Raw genomic sequence first — 21216 nt, 5'->3', positions numbered from 1 at the left:
TCCAGCTAGCTGGTCCGCGCAGTTACACGCCAGGGCCGGAATCTCCGTCTGGCCCAGTTGCTTTTTGTGGGTTTACCCTCGGGAAGGCTGATCTAAACTCTGCTGCAGTCACCCTGGGGAGAGACACACTTGAATCTGAAGGGCCAGGTGTTGGCCTTCTGCTTGAAGCGAGCATAGAAAGCATTCAGTTCATCAGATATGGTCGCACTATAAGCAATGCTTTTGCCTGACCTCTTATTCAGACCATGCACATGCTCCGTGTGTCTGAGTGATTATACTGGGACTCAAGTTGATCCCGGTATTGTCTCTTGGCATCCTTGATGGCTTTGCAGAGATCATAGCGGGCCTTCTTGTACCGCTCGGGATGGTTTGACTTGTATGCAGCAGACCTGGCCTTAAGCTGTGAATGTACCTCGCGGTTCATCCATGGTTTCCCGTTGGGGAACACTATGATTTACTCAGGTAGACAAAAGTACTGGAGAAACTCAGCGGGTGCAGCAGCATCTATGTAGCGAAGGAAATAGGCAACGTTTCGGCCCGAAACGTTGCCTATTTCCTTCGCTCCATAGATGCTGAGTCACCCGCTGAGTTTCTCCAGCACTTTTGTCTACCTACGATTTTCCAGCATCTGCAGTTCCTTCTTACTCTTATTTACTTTGCAGGCACAGTCCTCCACTCACTTGCTGATGAAGTCAGTCATGGCAGTGGTGTACTCATTCGGGTTAGCTGCGGAATCCCTGAATGTGGACCAGTCCACTGACTCACAGCAGTCGCGTAAGATATCATCCGTGTCTGTTGACCAGCATTTCACAATTCTCTGTAGCAGGTCCTCCAGCTTCAATGTTAGTTTATAGGCAGGGAACAGAAGCACAGATTTCCCGGTGGGGACGAGGGGCTGAGCGGTGGGCATTTTTAATTGATGTACAGCAGTGGCCAAGGGTGTTCTGGCCCCTGGTGGGAGCGGGCAGTACAAATGGAGTCAATGGAAGGGAGGTTGGTTTGTGTTTATGAAGCAACTGCAGATGCTGATTTAAACCTAATTTGAGGAAGGACATTGTTGCTATTGAGGGAGTGCAGCGTAGGTTTACAAGGTTAATTCCCGGGATGGCAGGACTGTCTTATGCTGAGAGAATGGAGCAGCTGGGCTTGTATGCTCTGGAGTTTAGGATGAGAGGATATCTCATTGAAACATATAAGATTGTTAAGGGTTTGGACACGCTAGAGGCAGGAACCTTGTTCCCGATGTTGGGGGAGTCCAGAGCCAGGGGCCACACAGTTTAAGAATAAGGAGTAAGCCATTTAGAACGGAGACAAGCAAACACTTTTTCTCACAGAGAGTGGTGAGTCTGTGAGAGGGCTCGGTGGAGGCAGGTTCTCTGGATACTTTCAAGAGAGAGCTAGATAGGGCTCTTAAAAATAGTGGAGTCGGGGGATATGGGGAGAAGGCATAAGGCAGTGGTGTACGGGGCAAGAACGGGGTACTGATTGGGGATGATCAGCCATGATCACATTGAATGATGGTGCTGGCTCGAAGGACCGAATGGCCTACTCCTGCGTCTATTGTCTATAAACCAAAGATAGACACGATGCTGGAGTAACTCAGCAGGGACATGTAACAGCATCTCTGGAGAAATGGAAGAGGTGACGTTTCAGGTCGAGACCCTTCTTCAGACTCTGGTTGGTTTGTGTGATGGTGTGGGCTACCCTCAGTGGGTGAGGCAGCATCTCTGGAATACAAGGTAGGTTATGTTTTGGGTCGGGATCCTTCAGTCATTTGTAGACCAAGTGTAATCCTCCAATTCTTGACTTCTATTGCAAGCACTGAGCACCAGAATACGTGTTGACTGTGACTGGACAACTTGCCATCCAAACATATCCCATCACCCTGCATGTACAAGTGTACACTTCCCACATGGAATCTGGTGTTTCTCTCTACTGACTGCTGGCTGAACTGTCCATCTGTGACAGGGGTTAGATCATGTTGTACGAATACAGCAGCTAGCAGGGTATTTTGATCTGAATTTGCCAGTGCCTAATGTGATTCACAAATGAAATGATAATTCAAAAGAACGTTACAGCTTGCAATCTTAATCCTCCCCACTTCACGATTCTGTTTAATTTCAGTTTTTGTCATTGACGTGAATAATTATCTCAGAAAGCACTTTTATCCCCTCTTTTTCCATCCTTCCAGTTGGTAATAGAAAGGTGTAGTTTGAATTCCTCTGTAATTGAAATCTCTGCACTGAGTCAATGCTGCCTTACTGTAGGTATCGATGTTATAGATTGCTTCAGTTAAAGAACTAATAACTGCAGCTTCATTGGCCTTGAAGTTGTTCAATTGAATCTCGACTGTGCAATGGGTTCAGTGCACATTTAGCTTGCAGCAAACATTCTGACAGCAAGCTGTCGTGATGCTAACCCTTCTCTTCCCCTAGGAGTAAATGGTGATGGGGGCAGCAGAGTGAGTTGAAGCTGCTGCCTCAGCTCCTGCAACCTGTTGCCAGGACTCGAAGGCCTGAGCTGTAGGGAGAGATTGGACTTTATTCCTTGGACTGTAAGAGGCTGAGGGCTGATCTTGGAGGCGTATAGAATCATGACATGAATTGATTGGGGGGGGAAATGCAGCCTTTTACCTGGAGTAGGGGGATCAAGAACTGGACTATAAAGTGTAATGTGAGATGGGAAAGATTTAATCGGCATTCTGAGGGGCACATTTGTTCACACAGGATGGTGGATTTATGGAGCGAGCTGCCAGAGGTGGTAGTTGAGGCAGGTAGAGTAACAACATTTAAAAGACATTTGGAGAGGTACTTTGATAGGAAAGGTTTAGAGGTATATAGACCCAAGGGGTAAATGGGATTAGTTTATATGGAGCATCATGGTCAGATGAATTGAGCCAAAGGGCCTGTCGCTCATCTGTGTAACTCTAATCATAGTTCAATGTTATGGTGGGAGTGATGTGTCCTCTTCTTTCAAGGTTCACATGTGGGTCGTCTGCAAATTTTCAATAGTTTAGAAATAGTGCAGGAAAAAAAGAAGGCCATTTGAGCCCTGTGGAGTATATGAAGATGCTTTGGGCACTGAATTCAATCTGTTATCATGACGGTAGACAAGCTCAATAGGTTCGAAACTGCGGATCTTGAAAATCAAAGTATACTGGCTGGGACCTGTTTCCACCATCTTGGAGCAAAATGATTTACTCCTACATCAAATGCTCTGTCCCTCTGAATACTCCATCTACTTTCCGCGCATCTTCACCCCTGCCAATAGTCTCCGTCAAGAGCCCAGTTGCTTAAAAGATTTGTCGGAAGGCTGATCTATAACTCTCTGTGCAAAGTCACCCGATCACACTTAATCTGAAGGGCCAGGTGTTGGCCGTCTGCAATCCTCATTGAAATATATTATGGTCGCACAAAAAGCAATGATTTTGCCTGCCTGGGATCAGACCTAACACCACCGTTCCTGAAGTAAATAGTTTTTGATCCCGTATAATCTTGTCATCCCCCCCCCCGGATCCGGGTCAAAGGAGAAATCGGGTACGCTCGGGATGGTTTCCGTATGCAGCTCCGATGAGAAATATGAAACCATTGGTTCCATCCTCAGATTACACTATAGATACTCAGACCAAAAGTACTGGATAACCTCCAGAGATGCATGCAGCATCTATGCACCCAAGGAGATACATTTTTCACCCGAAACGTAAGAACCCCCTGCTCCCTAGTCTGCCCTAAACCCACCCCCCGGCTTTGAAAGTTTCGCCCGCACATACCACGATTTTCCCCATCTGCCGTTCCCTTTAACTCGCTTTGCGCACCTCACCACCTGATGAACTTCATTCATCGGCAGTGGTGGACCATGACTGCGGATCCCGTGACCAGTCCCCAGACTCAACAGCAGTCGGGAAAAATCATCCGTTCTTTCAGGAATCACAATTCTCTGTAGGAATTCCTCCATATCAATGTAATAGCATACAAGAGCACAGAAGATCGGGTGGGGGGGTGCTATGGGCGGGGGGTGTACCTTTTTAATAGTTGACAGCCGTGCCAAGGGTGTTTCTGGCCCTGGTCACGGGCAGTAAAAATGGAGTCATTGAAATGTTTAAATCAAATCTGCAGTTGCTCATAACCTAGTTTGCGGAAAAATAGAATGCAATGGAAGACGTTAATTCCCGGATCAAGAACTGGCCATATGTTGAGATAATGTGAGAGCGGGGCTTGTATGCTCTGGCCCTTGTGAGGGGATATCTCAGAAAACACACAAGATTGTTAAGATTTACAAAACGCCTGAGGCTGACAAATGTCCTGTCTGCGAGGTCCCGATCCAGTTTGTCCACAGTTTTTAAAAAGAGTAAGCCATTGGAGAACGGAATGCAAAACACTTTGTTCTCACAGAGTTTTGAGTCTTTAGAGGACCCAGGGGGTAAATCTCTGGATTACTTTATATGAGCTAGAATAATCTTAAAATGAATTGAGACAATTAGTGTGGAAGCCCTTCGTCATCTGGTTGGTTGTGTGATGTGTGGCTACCCTCAGTGGGATGCACTCTCCCATGTACAATGCTGAGGCCGGGATCCTCCGTCCTTTGTCAAGTGATCCTCCAATTCCCTACTTCTAGGCCGCACTGAGCACCTTAACACATGTTGAAATGCCGCCAATTCCACACAGAGGCCATTCCCTGCATGCACAAGTGTACCTTCCCATTATGGTGTTTTCCCTACTGACACTTCTGGCTGAACTGTCCTATTTGAAACGTTTGGATCTGTCCTTAAACCATGCCTGTATTTTCATCCTGAAATTTGCCATGCCTGATTCACACATGGAAAATTCAAAGAACGTACCTCTTGCATCTCCCCCTCCCCCCCCAACTCGATTCTGTTTAATCCAGTTTTGTCATTGACGTGGAGTAATTATCTAAGAAGCTCAGCCTCCCCTCTTTTTTTCCATCCCAGTGGGATAAAGGTGTAAGTTACAATTCCTCTCCCCTTCCACTGAGTCCACTTGCCTTTACTTAGTTCGATGTTATAGATTGCATCCGTGATCTATACTGCAGCTTCATTGGGGAAATCTCTCCTGTGCCCAACTGCTGCAGCAACTTCTGACCAGCAAGCTGTCGTTTAGATTCCCTCCCCAGGTAAATTGTCATGTGGCAGCAGAGTGATTGAAAGCTGTTGCCGTCAAGCCAGTACTCTCGGCCTGATCTGTAGTGAGAGTGACTTATTTGCCTTGGACTGTAAGAAAGGGCTAAAGTTGGAGGCGTATACTAATCATGACTAATTGATTGAGTCTGAAATCCAGCCTTTTAACCGCTACATGGGATCAAGACTCTATAATAAAGTCCAAGGTGAGTGGACAGATTTAATAATCGGCATTCGATGGCACCTTTGTATGAATCTAGCGCCAGAGGTGGTCTTAAAGCAAGAAACAACATTTAAAATACTATTTGCAGAGGTACTTGATAGTAAAATATATGTACGCCAAGGGGTAAAGCGAAGTCGGTATGGAGCATCGGTCAGATTATCAGCCAAAGGGCAGTTGCTGGGTTCCACTCTGTGAACCTAAATCCAAACATAGAAACTTGCAGAGGGCCTCTGCCCTTCACAGACCGAATTCAGATAACAGACAGCACAGCTCAATCCCGCTCCTAAACAGCAATGGCCCTGATCCCTTCGGCAAGTCCACTCTAACTCCCCTTAAATATATCCAATGAACTGGCTCAACTAACTACCCTCTTCGGCAGACCCAAATGATCAGTCACTGCTGAAAAAAGTTTCTTCTCATGCCTCAGTAAAGGATTTTCCCCCTTATCCTTAGCTGTGATCCTTCCTTGTCCTGAAGCTTTGGCTAACATCTTTCCAATCCCTATTCTACCTGTCCAACCCCCACGTCTATAATAGTCCCCTATCATCCCACCTCTGAGAGTATAAACCAAGTCCTAATCCAATCCCTTCCAGACAGTCCACATCCCCAGTCTGTGAACCTTCTCCCATTCCCTATATGGCAATAATATCTTTCATCGTTCAGCGAACCACAAGTACGCATACTCAGGTGCTCCCAAGACCCTTTACACTGCGTAGAACCAACCCACCCTATAGTCTCACAACCTTTTGCAATGAAACTATTACCACTCGCCTGTCATGTTGCCTGCTGACCTCCATGTCCCCCTTCAAGAGAACCATATCCCCTAGTAAACTCAGCTGCAATCTCCCCCTCTCCATACCACCATTTAATAAAATGTCTCATGCCCCCTTGTGGTACGCTTGTCCCTATGATCCAACCTCCACTGGGCATTTATATCCTTGATAGCAGCTCGCGCCATTTGGCCCTGCCATGTAGATGGGAATCAAATATGTTATTAGACCATGACAAAATTCTGTCTGGGCCCTCTTTTACACATCTTACGGTTCATCTCCTGTTCTATCAATGTTTCAAAATTAAACCCTTTAAAACATATTAAATAAATTACCGCCTCAATGGTATTCCTTATGAAAGCGCCCTACCATTGTGCTGGAAATCCTGCACCCGAAATGGGATTGATTACCCACAGTCGGGCAGCCTCAACTATACCTCTACCAGATGTTTCCTTCCACTCGTGATGTGAAAACTGGAAACTGTCTGGTTTGAAAACCATAACCCTGTTTTCAATTGAAACATGACAGTTTCAAGAAACATTAGTCCTTACAACTTTCCAAGTTGCAGTGATAGATAAATATCAGGTCCCAATTACCAATCTTCGCTTCTGTTTTGTCATACTGATCTTGAATACACCATCATTTTTTTTAGCTACTCTGCCACAAAACAGTCGGCTCGACTTGAGTTACTTCTTTCTTGTGCCCGCCATCAGTACAGACCTGTTGAAAGTGACCATAAACTGTACCTGCAAAGCAAATTTTGGCACAGCAACAGTCGGGTAATGCCTAGAATGGTTGAGCAATAAATGTATTCATTAGTCAGACAACAAAAGCTGATCAAGGCACGAGAATGGGTGGCAGTTCTGGTGAGACCCTTCTTCCTTACAAGGTCTAGACTATTGTATGCCCTTGTGTATGACATGTATCTTTTTAACTAGGTAATGATTTCATAATTCCATAATACAAAATATTGGCATGATTCACAATCACTTGAGATCTTTTCCCCCAGAGAGCCAATTACTATTAAATGTCAGAGGATTATAACACTCACGCCTTGAAACGGGTCCTTGTGGGCATCAACTAAAAACTAGAACTTTGCCCATTTGGTCCATGTCCCTTGAAACCATCCCGCACCACTCTTGATGATCCTACAAAATGTCTTTTTAAACACAAAACATGTTTTTACTACTGTCACATCCCCACCGCTTTGTAATCTTTTCCTTTAAGACACTCCATGTACATATCCCCATGTAATTGTGAAAACCCATCGCCACTTAGTAATTAGCATCTCACTCAACCTTCAAGGTTCCTTCACAGTAGAACAGCAAAAGAGGGGATGACGAGGTAGTGCGTGTTTGAAAATCTGACATTTGGATTAACCAACACCCATCCATACTAATTTAAAGTGTGTCCCAATCTGGATGTGTTTCTGATCTAGTCCTTGGTTGTAACTGTGACCACACCTTCTAAAGAACATTTTTTTTTTAGTGTCAAGAAAACTGGAAAATAACTCGTGTGACTATGTACTTATCGAGCCATTCCCATGTAACAGTCCTGTTATTCGGTACAAGCAATCTGGAGTGGGTTGAACATGGAAACACAATGGGAAGCCACCAAAAATACCTGTACTCACAAGTCCTGATCGATGGCATCATCTGACGAACTTAATCTCCTATTTAAGTTATAAAACCCATAGTTATTTTAACTTATGAGGATTATCAGCCACCACTATTAAAACTGAAACCAATTGTTCCAATAATAGATTCCCCATATTATGCATTTGTGTGTTTAAGATTTTCATTTTTATTGTTCTATGTATGCATTGTTTGACTTGCAAATGGGGTCAAAATGTATGCTGTTATTTAAACAACATCAGCCTATTCCGCATCTGCGAACTCTAGTTTATGATGGCTCTTTGGCATTAAAGCAAATCTCACGACTGTCTATCAAGTACATGAAACTGTTTATAGATTCCTATTTAGCAAGTTACCACACTTTAATAGGACAAACGTTTCAGTGACATAAAAAGAAGCCCAAATTAAGATTAAAGAACACAGCTAGTTAATGCTGTTGGTATATGGGGTTTCAATATTCTGGATTTATACATCTTTCCCTCAAACCGTGTCCGGGCTTTAATATGAAAACAACGCTAGAAGAGCCCACTGGTGTAATTTAACCTTCTTTCAATACTGCAGGTCCCTGTTGGTAAATCCAGTTTCTTTATTCTGGGGGTTGTGATTCTATTTCCTATACTTATTCTTGTTCTTTTAATCTTTAGTGTTTTCCCGTTTCCTATTTCACATTCTAAAAGTCTGCAAACCTCAAATTTCAGGTTTTTATAACCCATGTTTTATTTCATGGGTATTTAATTTGGTATTTTAGGGTAATCTTCCAAATTGATTATGAAGAAAGATCATCTTCACTAATTCTGTTGGTTAGAAAATGGGTTCTTGAAGATACAAAGTGTTGGTGAAACTTGGTGGGTCCCTGGAGAACATGGATAGGTGATGTGTAGGTCCCAGACCCATCATGTTACCATAATCTCCAGAGATGCTGCCTGACCCGCTGAGTTACCCAAGCACTTTTTTTTTTGGTAAAAAAACATCTGTAGTTTCTTGTATCTATCCCTAGATGTATATTTGAATTTATTAAACGCATGAGAAACAAAAATACTATTGGATTAAGCTACAGTCTTCTTTTGTCTCCTGCTCTTTGTTCTTAATTCTTGCCTTTTCTCCACCTCTCTCTTCTTCTCTATTTCAGCAAGACAATAGAAATCAGAGTAATTGATGATGAGGAATATGAAAAAAACAAGAACTTCTTCATTGAGATTGGGGAGCCACGCTTGGTGGAGATGAGTGAGAAGAAAGGTGGGGTACCAGCTGAGAGCTAAAGGCCTTAATGCCATGCCTGAATGTTGCTCAGGGATACTTGGCACTGTCCAATGCCCAGAACATGATGCACACATTTAGATGGGTGTAATAGAGTCAATCTAATTACTAGAAAAATGGGATGTGGCATGCAGAATTGACTTCTGTGGTTTTAAATAAGCACTTGCAACTTCTCCAGAACACTCTGGATTTCCTAATCGGAGACTCAAAAATAATTATCAGATTGACAGAAGCACTCGATTTGGACAAAACTTTATCTATCTTATTGTTAATAAGTCAGATAAAATGTAAAATGGATTAAAATGCCATGGTAGAGTAATAAGTTTGTACCCTATTACATGCCAATGTTATCTGAATGTGGTGCAGGTTCCCTTCCTCCATAACATCGCACTAACCATCTCACTTAGTTTACTTAAGCATGTGTGATTGTGGTGGACAACTCCAATCCATTGTTTGCCTTTGTCTTGTGTTCTTGCAGGAAAACCATTACCATTAATATAGTTGACCGTGAGGCGTATGAAAAGCAAGATAGATTCTTCATTGCACTTGGTGAACCTGTGTGGAACAGAAGAGGAGTGAAAGGTGTGAGAGTAATCAAAGACATTTTGAGAATTATTCTCTTCTCTTTGTGTGTCCTACTCTCACACTGACTTTCTCCTCTTACTTTACTATCCAGAGTCTTTGTCAAACCTGACTGTTGGCTGTTTTGTTTTCCTGGTTTTTTTTCCCCATGTTGAACTGTCTTTAATGCTGTACTGATTTATGAAGTCTTAATATTTTTATGACCAGTGCATTTTCTATTGAGATTAGTTTTCCCTCAGTACAACATACAAATTGATAACATAACAGGAAATTTTCAATTTTTGATTTCTAATAAAGAAATCTAATGAATCAAAGAACTGATATTTTGTGAAAGACTCAAAGTTTAATAGTTGTGCTGTCATTATTCATATCTAGTGCATTACTGCTTGCTCTTTGATATTGTGCTTGAGATGGTGTCATGGGAGAATTATCTACACTAAACTTCTGCACAGTTCCATCTACTAACTTTACTAGAATTTGCCACACTTCCCTAAATAGTAGCAGTCCATTCACATAGAATGCCAATGCTTGATTCAAGTGATAGTGAATACATCTGTCTTTTTATAATCCTTTCTTGTTCCATCTTTAAGTTAATTGTCTTTACTTTTCTTCACACGTTTTGTTCTCTTTACAGCCTTGTTATTGAGTGAGCTAGGTAAGCTTCCATGTCTTCTGTTTCCATTAGCTGTAAGCTTTAGCTGTAACGTGCTGGGAATGGAACTGTGGGAGGGATGGGGGGGGGGGGGGGGGGGGTTGAGATCAGGAGGAAGCTGGTTTGATTACATCTTAAAATTAAAAATTGCAAAAATTAATCTTTCAGGGGTGGCTTTGTGATAGACACAGCGCCCTCCATAATGTTTGGGACCAAGATATATCATGTGTTTATTTGTCTCTGTAATCCACAATTTCAGATTTGTAATAGAAAAAAAAATCACATGTGGTTAAAATGCACATTGTCAGATTTTAATAAAGGCCATTTTGGTTTTACCATGTAGAAATTACAGCTGTGTTTATTCATAGTGTGTCGTCGTCCCCCCCCCCCCCCCCCCCCCCCCATATCAGGGCACCATAATGTTTGGGACACAGCAATGTCATATAAAGGAAAGTAGTCATGTTTAGTATTTTGTTGCAGATCCTTTGCATGCAATGACTGCTTGAAGTCTGTGATTCATGGACATCACCAGTTGCTGGGTGTCTTCTCTGGTGATGCTCTGCCAGGCCTGTATTGCAGCCATCTTTAGCTTATGCTTGTTTTGGGGGCTAGTCCCCTTCAGTTTTCTCTTCAGCATATAAAAGGCATGCTCAATTGGGTTCAAATCGGGTGATTGACTTGGCCACTCAAGAATTGACCATTTTTTAGCTTTGAAAAACTCCTTTGTTGCTTTAGCAGTATGTTTGGGATTATTGTCTTGCTGTAGAATGAACCGCCGGCCAATGGGTTTTGAGGCATTTGAACTTCAACAGATAAGATGTGTCTATACACTTCAGAATTCATTAAGCTACTCCCATCAACAGTTGGTTATCCTTGGCCTGCCAGTCCCTTTGCGATTAGTAAGCTCACCAGTGCTCTCTTTCTTCCGAATGATGTTCCAAACGGTTGATTTTGGTAAGCCTACGGTTTGGCTGATGTCTCCAACAGTTTTATTCTTGTTTCTCAGTCTCATAATGACTTCTTTGACTTTTATTGGCACAACTTTGGTCTTAATGTTGATAAACAGCAATAAAAGTTTCCAAAGGGGATGGAAAGACTGGAGGAAAGACTAGGTGCTGAGAGCTCTCTTATACCTGCATTAAGGAGGCAATTGAACACACCTGAGTAATGACAAATGCCTGTGAAGCCATGTGTCCCAAACATTATGGTGCCGTGAAATGGGGTACTATGTATAAACACAGCTGTAATTTTTACATGGTGAAACAAAAATGTATAAAAATGGCCTTTATTGAAATCTGACAATGTGCACTTTAACCACATGTGATTTTCTTCCATTACAAATCTCAAATTGTGGAGTACAGAGGCAAATAAATAAATGATGGGTCTTTGTCCCAAGCATTATGGAGGGCACTGTAATATCTCCTGTACTTTGATTCTGACATGATTTCCAGTTAAAGCCATGCCTGCAGTTGGTGTGTCACTTGCAAGTAAAACGCCATTGCATATCTTCATTCTGGATTAGCAAAAGAAAGATTGGGCAGATTGCACTTTCCAATGAGTCAGAAATACAGAGATATGTGCCATTAATATATAGGACTAGACTGTGTTAAAATGGACACTTAACTTCTGGGACAGTGCTGCTAAGCTTATTGCTCAGTCTTTTTCCTGCTGGTAAGGGCCAAATTGTAATGAATTGCAACCTTATTTTACATTTCCTAGAATCCTGCCAATATTTTTATCACCTTGCTAGCCCAGGTCACAGGCCTTCTCAACAGCAAGCTATCGTACCCAAAACATGGGGCAAGGTGAAACGCATCCCTCTCCTATCCATCTTTTGTGGAACATAGAACAGTACAGCACAGAAACAGGCTCTTTGGCCCACAATGTCTGCCGAAACGTGATGCCATGTCTTATCTAACTGCACATAATCCATGTCTCTCCATTCTCTGTGGAATATGGAAGATGTCATCCATATTTCTTCGATCCACCTGCCATTTCCTAATGTGCCCTGGTCATACTCCTGTATCCTTTCGTCCACTACATCTTCCAAGCTTGTAACCCCTGCAGAGTCATTTGGTCTTTGAGTATTCTGCAACTGCTTCTCCCACACTATTTGCTCCTTGATGACCTTCTGGAGCCCATTCCTATGATCATTTGTCCTTATCCCATCTTCAGATTCATTCAAATCGTCCTTGGAACTATTTATTTAGTCAATTCTCTGAACAGCTCCCACTTGTAATCCATCCCCTGTGTTCTATCCCCTTGTGCAATGACCCACCTCAATCCCCTAAAATCTGATTAATCAAGGATGCTGTCTAATTAGTGGCAATTATCAACACAGCCACGACTGGGTGGATGCTGAATATTAACAACCCATCTTTGAAAAGGTAGTGACGCCTTCATGGGATCCGTGATTAATATTAACGGAATAACCAGTCAAATTAATTGTCTGTTCTTATTTGGTTGCAATAATGAATCCAATTAGAAATTGTCCTTTTGGCCATCTGGCTCCTCACTAAAATCTCCCAGTTGAATGTCTGCACAAAACATGATGAGAATTGATTTCATATTTAAAGAACTTTGCAATCACTCCTGTACCACAATGGACACATTTCCATGGTTGTGTGACAGAGAGAACCAGGTATTCTTTGTGTGAATATCATTTCTGATGGTTGATCAGCCATGATCATATTGAATGGCGGTGCAGGCTCGAAGGGCCGAATGGCCTACTCCTGCACCTATTTTCTATGTTTCTATGTTGCTTAGGGGACGGGTGGGGAACAAGAGATGGAAACTAAACCGTGTAATGTTGCCATTGACGGAATCTTGGATAGGATCATTCATTGCATTTTCTTGGCACTGTTTTAATGTACATGCTTTTTCATAATGTACATCGTATGAACAATAACTTTTACTATTGTCCCAATTAGGACCCTTCACAAAAACAGGTATGCTGCTTGTTTGCTTTTCTAAAATTTCAAACTTTTTAAAAACTTGCAATATTTACAAATGATCTAACTAAACTCGCTATTATTTTTGTTGTGCTCGATTATGAAGCAAAGCACTTCAGTGGTAAGATTTTCTAAACTTAATACCCACTGCACTATGCAATTTTTCATAAACTTTGTGGCACCTTTTTAACATCACACTAGAAATTGAACAATTTTAGTAATAGCTAGAAGCTTCTCCACATTAGTATCTAACTTTCAGACAATAAAGACCAGGCAATAATTAACAAAATTGTTAAACTGTTTTATTAACCTGAAATTTGAGACTAACGATGAATGCATTGTGAACAAACTGAGCAGGTAAATTTATTTTTTCCTATGGGTCATTCCCGTGTTTATAGGTCATGCTCTCTACAGGAAGGTTCAATGTAGGGACAATCCAATTCCATCGACTGTCATCTGCTTTGCAGGTATAATGATCACTTCTCTATAAATCACTGACTGCACTTCACTTACCACAGTGGAATTGCACTTAAGGCATTTTTGACTCGTTCAGCAATCTGTACCTCACTCTTTGGAAGCAATGATCTGTTAAAAGAGAGTGAAGCATCATAATTATATTACTACAATGTTCTGCGGTGAATATAAAATGCTGCTTTACACTTTTAATTGTCATCCTGTTACATTGGTAGTTATTAGTCACTCCTCCTAATGCCACAAGGGTCGTCTTTTAATTCACATTGAGCATGGCCTTTACAATCCACTGCCTCCTTCCATCTGCCGGTTGTTCAACAGACTGCTCTTTGGTCCAATTTTAGATTTGTTTTATTGTTAAAACTTTGCAGTTAATTTATTTACAATATATATTACATGATCAGGGACTGACTAGTTGCTATAGTCACTTTCTCCTTTCAATTATTCCCAATTTGTGATTCAGTTCAGCCAATGCCAGTAAGTGTTCACTTACACTTTTTGAAAAGCTGTATTTCATTCTGCCATTAGTGCATTAAAGGGGCAGTTTAACCAATAAAGGGAGTACATTTCATAGTGTTAGATGAAGAGGGGTCTTTGGGGGGGGGCAACTCTTTCACTCAGAGGGTAGTCCGTAACTGGAATGAGCTGCCAGAGGAAGCTATGGTAGTGATAAAATTATGACTTTTAAATTTGATTTGGACAGATAGATACATTTGATAGGGAATGGGTTAGAGGGCTATGGGCTGACAGCAAGCCCAGGCTAGCCCAGGTTAGCCCAGAATACCCACTTGGTCAGCATGGATAAGGTAGGCCGACAGGCCGATTTCCACCCTGTACAGCTCTGACTCCGTGGATTAGGTGAAAACTGAGGCAGTCCTTGTGATTGAGGCAATGCAGCGTAGGTTCACGAGATTGATCCCTGGGATGGCCGGACTGTCATATGAGGAAAGATTGAAAAGACTAGGCTTGTATTCACTGGAGTTTAGAAGGATGAGGGGGATCTTATAGAAACATATAAAATTCTAAAAGGGCTGGACAAGCTAGATGCAGGAAGAATGTTTCCAATGTTGGGCGAGTCCAGAACCAGGGGCCACGGTCTTAGAATAAAGGGGAGGTCATTTAAAACTGAGGTGAGAAAAAACTTTTTTACCCAGAGAGTTGTGAATTTATGGAATTCCCTGCCACAGAGGGCAGTGGAGGCCAAGTCACTGGATGGATTTAAGAGAGAGTTAGATAGAGCTCTAGGGGCTAGTGGAGTCAAGGGATATGGGGAGAAGGCAGGCACGGGTTATTGATAGGGGATGATCAGCCATGATCGCAATGAATGGCGGTGCTGGCTCGAAGGGCCGAATGGCCTCCTCCTGCACCTATTTTCTATGTCTGTCTATGTGCCAGCTTGCTCTAATTGTGTTGAACAGCTAGTTGGTGTGCGGTGTGATTCCTTGTCTCCAGTGTTGATTGCTGGTCATAAACTACTGCAGGCTATAATGGGTATATATAAACCTCCTTTTCCCTGTGCCCCCCCCATCCCACTGCCATTTTCTTTCCCACTATTCCAACTATTTAAATGGGAATTAAAATCGTTAGATAACAAATGCTTCATGGGCACAGGCTTTCTAGCCCTCGTGGAGCAGTTCATGTGCGTTTGTGACATACTTTCTGTTTGAATATTGAGTCTTTATGGGGTTTGTATAAGTTCCTTCATCCCGCAATGATGGCAGCACAGGAAGAGCCCAGTTGGCCTTGTCTGTATTGCCTCTAGGCAAGATCAGTGTCCACCTACCCTGCAGCCCTGAGGTACTAGTGGGGTACCGCAAGGCTCAGTACTGGGACCCCAGCTATTTACAATATATATTAATAATCTGGATGAGGGAATTGAAGGCAATATCTCCAAGTTTGCAGATGACACTAATCTGGGGGGCAGTGTTAGGTGTGAGGAGGATGCTAGGAGACTGCAAGGTGACTTGGATAGGCTGGGTGAGTGGGCAAATGTTTGGCAGATGCAGTATAATGGGGATAAATGTGAGGTTATCCATTTTGGTGGCAAAAACGGGAAAGCAGACTATTATCTAAATGGTGGCTGATTGGGAAAGGGGGAGATGCAGCGAGACCTGGGTGTCATGGTACACCAGTCATTGAAGGTAGGCATGCAGGTGCAGCAGGCAGTAAAGAAAGCGAATGGTATGTTGGCTTTCATAGCAAGAGGATTTGAGTATAGGAGCAGGGGGGTTCTACTGCAGTTGTACAGGGTCTTGGTGAGACCACACCTGGAGTATTGCGTGCAGTTTTGGTCTCCAAATCTGAGGAAGGACATTATTGCCATGGAGGGAGTGCAGAGAAGGTTCACCAGACTGATTCCTGGCATGTCAGGACTGTCTTATGAAGAAAGACTGGATAGACTTGGTTTATACTGTCTAGAATTTAGGAGATTGAGAGGGGATCTTATAGAAACTTACAAAATTCTTAAGGGGTTGGACAGGCTAGATGCAGGAAGATTGTTCCCGATGTTGGGGAAGTCCAGGACAAGGGGTCACAGCTTAAGGATAAAGGGGGAAATCCTTTAAAACCGAGATGAGGAGAACTTTTTTCACACAGAGAGTGGTGAATCTCTGGAACTCTCTGCCACAGAGGGTAGTCGAGGCCAGTTCATTGGCTATATTTAAGAGGGAGTTAGATGTGGCCCTTGTGGCCAAGGGGATCAAAGGGTATGGAGAGAAGGCAGGTACAGGATACTGAGTTGGATGATCAGCCATGATCATATTGAATGGCGGTGCAGGCTCGAAGGGCCGAATGGCCTACTCCTGCACCTAATTTCTATGTTCTTTATAGATGTCCATTTCTGATTCAGTTCTTGCATTAACTGGAATCCTGCTGAGTTTGGGGAATTGTAATGCATTAGAAGGATAATTAATATGTGGAATTTAGTTTCGGTATTAGTTACCAAGGGTTTCCCACTTCAGTTGTGTGACTATGTATGAGCAATAATGTAGAAATGTTATTGGTGGTGTAAACAGCCACGACAGAAATGAGGGCAGGCTGTGTACCGGCCAAGGGAAATAACGCTAAAAACAAGCAGTTTAGTATATTTATGGATGTAGCATAAAAATTGAAGGCATTAATTCTAGATGCATACGCCACAAAATCACTTGTCAGAATTCAAAGTGGCTGATGGGAAATGCTAGAATAATAAGTTAACTGCTGATTACAAAATGGATGCTGAGACACGCAACCGGGGCTTGTGATAGAGGCAGATACAATAGTGGTGTTTAAGAGACTTTTAGATAGGCACATGGATATGTAGGAATTGATTGATTATGTGCAGGCAGAGGAGATTAGTTTAACTAGATATCATGTTCGCCACAGACAGATGGATCAGTTCCTGTGCTGTTATTCTGTGAATTGATTCATTTGCCGAAGGGAGACACAAGATTGTTCTGGCAGATGAGAGTAAGGAAAATCCAGCGACGTGATTTATTGAGTGGGAAAAGGGTAATTGAAGAGAATAAGACCCTTCAAACCAAAGCAGTCATCGATGTGTGGAGCTACAGGAGATGGGCATGACCATTGAGTTTAGAAGGATGAGAGGGAATTTCATTGAAATATATAAGATTGTTAAGGGTTTGGACACACTAGAGGCAGGAAACATGTTCCCGATGTTGGGGGAGTCCAGAACCAGGGGCCACAGTTTAAGAATAAGGAGTAAGCCATTTAGAACGGAGACGAGGAAACACTTTTTCTCACAGAGAGTGGTGAGTCTGTGGAATTCTCTGCGTCAGAGGGCGATGGAGGCTGGTTCTCTGGATGCTTTCAAGAGAGAGCTAGATAGGGCTTTTAAAGATAGCGGAGTCAGGGGATATGGGGAGAAAGCAGGAACGGGGTACTAATTGGGGATGATCAGCCATGATCACATTGAATGGCAGTGCTGGCTCGAAGGGCCGAATGGCCTCCTCCTGCACCTATTGTCTATTGTCCATCAGTCAGGGTACTGAGTATAGATATTGGGAGGTTGTGTTACAGTTGTGCAGAATGTAGGTGAGGCTGCACTTGGAGTATTGTATTTAGTGTTGGTCACGCTTATATACGATGGATGTTACTTTGGTCCTCTTCTCCTATTCTGGGCAAAATACTCTGTGCATCTACCCGATCTATTCCTCTCATGATTTTATACACCTCTATAAGATCACCCCTCATCCTCCTGCGCTCCATGAAATAGAGACCCAGCCTATTCAACCTCTCCCTGTAGCCCACATCCTCTAGTCCTGGCAACACCCTCGTAAATCTTTTCTGAACCCTTTCAAGCTTGACAATATCTTTCCGAGAACATGGTGCCCAGATCTGAACACAATTTTCTAAATGCGGTCTCACCAACGTCTTGTACAACTGCAACATGACCTCCCAACTTCTATACTCAATACTCTGACTGATGAAGGCCAAAGTGCCAAAAGCCTTTTTAATCACCTTATCTACCTGCGACTCGACCTTCAAGGAACCACGCACCTGTACTCCTAGATCCCTCTGCGCTACAACACTACCCAGAGGCCGACCATTCACTGTGTAGGTCCTGCCCTTGTTCGACGTCCCAAAATGCAACACCTCACACTTCTCTGTATTAAATTCCATCAACCATTCCTCCGCCCACCTGGCCAATCGATCCAGATCCTGCTGCAATCGTTCACAACCATCTTCACTATCTGCAAAACCTCTCACTTTTGCATCACCTTTTGACATGAGACTAGCTGAGATGCGACATTTGTCTGCGTGGATGTGTTGGGCCAAAGAGCTTATTTCTGCGCCATTCAACACTCTGATTAACGTTGTTGAAGAGTTATGCACATCTTGTAACTCTGAAACATCTTTGGTTGCTGTTGCATAATGGTTTGCTTCATTTGAACCTCTTATCGTTGCTGTTAGACTATTAATGTGGCAACACTAGATATTAATCAAAGTACTATTTGCATAATTTCTGCAGATATGAAAATTTAGTTATTTTTATTTTGAACTTTTATTCTAATTCAGGCATAAATGTTGAATTCTAATTCCTTGTGATGTGTGGCCATTATAATCCTTGGGCTACTATTTAAAGTGTGCAGTGGAAACATGTCCTGCAGCATCAACACTGAACATTATAGGCAAGGTAACTATGGTTAGTCGAGGCCAGCTTCACCTCTAACATCCAGCTGTGTGCTAGAGCATTTTAGTAAAGAGATGCAGCGTAGTAACTGGCCCATCGGCACCGGGTCCGCACCAACCATCGACCACTGATTCACACTAGTTCTGTTATCCCACTTTCTCATCCACTCCCTGCACACTTGGGGCAATTTACAAAAGCCAATTAACCTACAGACCTGCACATCATTGGGATGTGGAGGAAACCCACGCTATTACAGGGAGAACTTGGGCACTCTTCACAGACCGTAGTACACCCGTAGTCGGGATTGAACCAGTGTCTCTGGTGCTGTGAAGCAGCAGCTTTACTACTGTGCCTCCCATTTAAATGCTTGCCCCCCCCTCCATGAAGGAGGTTGGCAAATCCCGCTCATTCCACGATTGGTTCTCTGCTGCCTGTGCATGCCTTCATGGACAGGGATCCAGTGTCTTGTGAAATATTCCCTTGGCACTTTGTTGCTGCTAAGTCTTTCTCAAAACCTCCTTCTGCCCCAAGGATGGATCGGCATAATTACTCCAGGCATTTTGTTGTTCACTTATACTCCGAATCTACTGAGCTGAAAGATGGGGGCCTTGAGCAAACCATCTGTCTCTGGTCTCCTTAAAACTAAGAACATTTCATTTTGGATGCTCAAATACTTGAATACTTTTTGTAAATTGGGCTTTCACCAATTGCTTTTAAAACCAGTGGCCAGCACACCTATTGTATCATGAATCTCAACGATGTTCTCCATAGTGCAAAGGAGGGTTAGACAATAGACAATAGGTGCAGGAGTAGGCCATTCGGCCCTTTGAGCCAGCACTGCCATTCAATGTGATCATGGCTGATCATCCCCAATTAGTACCCCGTTCCTGCCTTCTCCCCATATCCCCTGACTCCGCTATCTTTAAGAGCCCTATCTAGCTCTCTCTTGAGAAAGCATCCAGAGAACCTGCCTCCACCGCCCTCTGAAACGGAGAATTCCACAGATTCACCACTCTCTGTGAGAAAAACTGTTTCCTCATTTCTGTTCTAAATGGCTTACTTCTTATTCTTAAACTGTGGCACCTGGTTCTGGACTCCCCTAACATCGGGAACATGTTTCCTGCCTCTGGCGTGTCCAAACCCTTAACAATCTGATATGTTTCAACCAGGTTATATGTTTCAACAAGGTTAGCAGAATACTGTCTGGATTAGGGGATATTGGCAACAAGGAGAGGGTGGACAGACTTGGATTGTTTTCTCTGGAACGTCGGAGGTTGCGGGGAGACCTGATGGAGGTATAAACCTGAGGCAATGATAGGGTAAACTGTCAGAACCTTATTCCCAGGGTGGGAATGTCAAAGACTAGAGGGCAAACCTTTAAGGTGAGAAGGGGTTTTATGGTGGTATGTAATGCACATGGTGGTATGCAGTGCACATGGTGGTGAGTGTCTGGAATGTGCTGGCTGGGGTGGTGGTGGAGACAGATACAATAGTGGTGTCTAAGAGGCTTTAAATAACTACATGGATATGGAGGGGTGTGGATCTCATGCAGGCAGAGGAGATTAGTTTATCTTGGTCTATTCCGGTGCGGTATTTTTCCATGTTCCATGAAGCACGCACTTGAAAGCATATCATCGAAAATTGAATGAATACCTTTTGGGTAACTTTCAAAACCATTATTTAGGTTTGTGGTAATATTGCCCTATCACATGTGATTTCATCCCCTGAAAGTAATGTTAGGCAACATTGCAAAGTAAGTTGGTGCAAGTCCGAGCGAGGCCCAGCGCAAATTGGAGTCACAGCACCTCATATTTCCCTTGGGTAGTTTACACCCCAGCGGTATGAACATTGACTTGTCCAATTTCAGGTCGCACTTGCTCTCTCTCTTCATTTCATAGAAAACATAGAAAATAGGTGCAGAAGGAGGTATTCAGCCCTTCGAGCCTTCCCCCCCCGCCCTTCCCAGTTCTCCCACTAGTCCCACTGTCTCCACCTGCATTCTTTCTTTGTACGACCCGCTCCCCTCACATCAGTCTGAAAAATGGTCTCGACTCGAAACATCGCCAATTCCTTCTCTACAAAGATGCTGCCTCGCCCGCTGAGTTTCGCCAGCATTTTGTGTCTACCTGCAAAGTAACAAATGTTTCCTAAAATATCGATCACCCTGAGCAGCCCAAAGTCAATTTTACACAATCCTTTACATTTAGAATTCCGATTAACACTTTTTTTGTGTTTGATATGTTCTGTTTACACAAGATATTGAACCTGAAGCAATCTGCATTTTATTCTTGGTACCAACCATTACAAAACCATTTGTTACTGAGTCAGCCAACTCTAGCCTCTAAATTATAATAAATACTACCTAAAATTGGATCCCCTGCCATTTAGGTGATCTGGATGATAGGGTTTAA

General features: G+C 43.0%; 1 protein-coding gene across 1 annotated transcript in view; it reads left to right on the top strand.

Annotated features, from left to right (window-relative positions):
• The window catches only part of LOC129694711 (sodium/calcium exchanger 1-like), a 253571-nt gene that overhangs the window by 181477 nt on the left and 50878 nt on the right, over window positions 1-21216 (top strand). The window contains 5 exon segments of the mRNA XM_055631466.1: window positions 8891-8997; window positions 10235-10255; window positions 13183-13200; window positions 13310-13324; window positions 13602-13670. Coding sequence (XP_055487441.1) covers window positions 8891-8997; window positions 10235-10255; window positions 13183-13200; window positions 13310-13324; window positions 13602-13670 — 230 coding nt within the window.

Source organism: Leucoraja erinacea, unplaced genomic scaffold (assembly GCF_028641065.1).
Source record: "Leucoraja erinacea ecotype New England unplaced genomic scaffold, Leri_hhj_1 Leri_76S, whole genome shotgun sequence".
Lineage (NCBI taxonomy): Eukaryota > Metazoa > Chordata > Chondrichthyes > Rajiformes > Rajidae > Leucoraja > Leucoraja erinaceus.
This window is presented reverse-complemented; position numbering and strand designations above follow the sequence as displayed.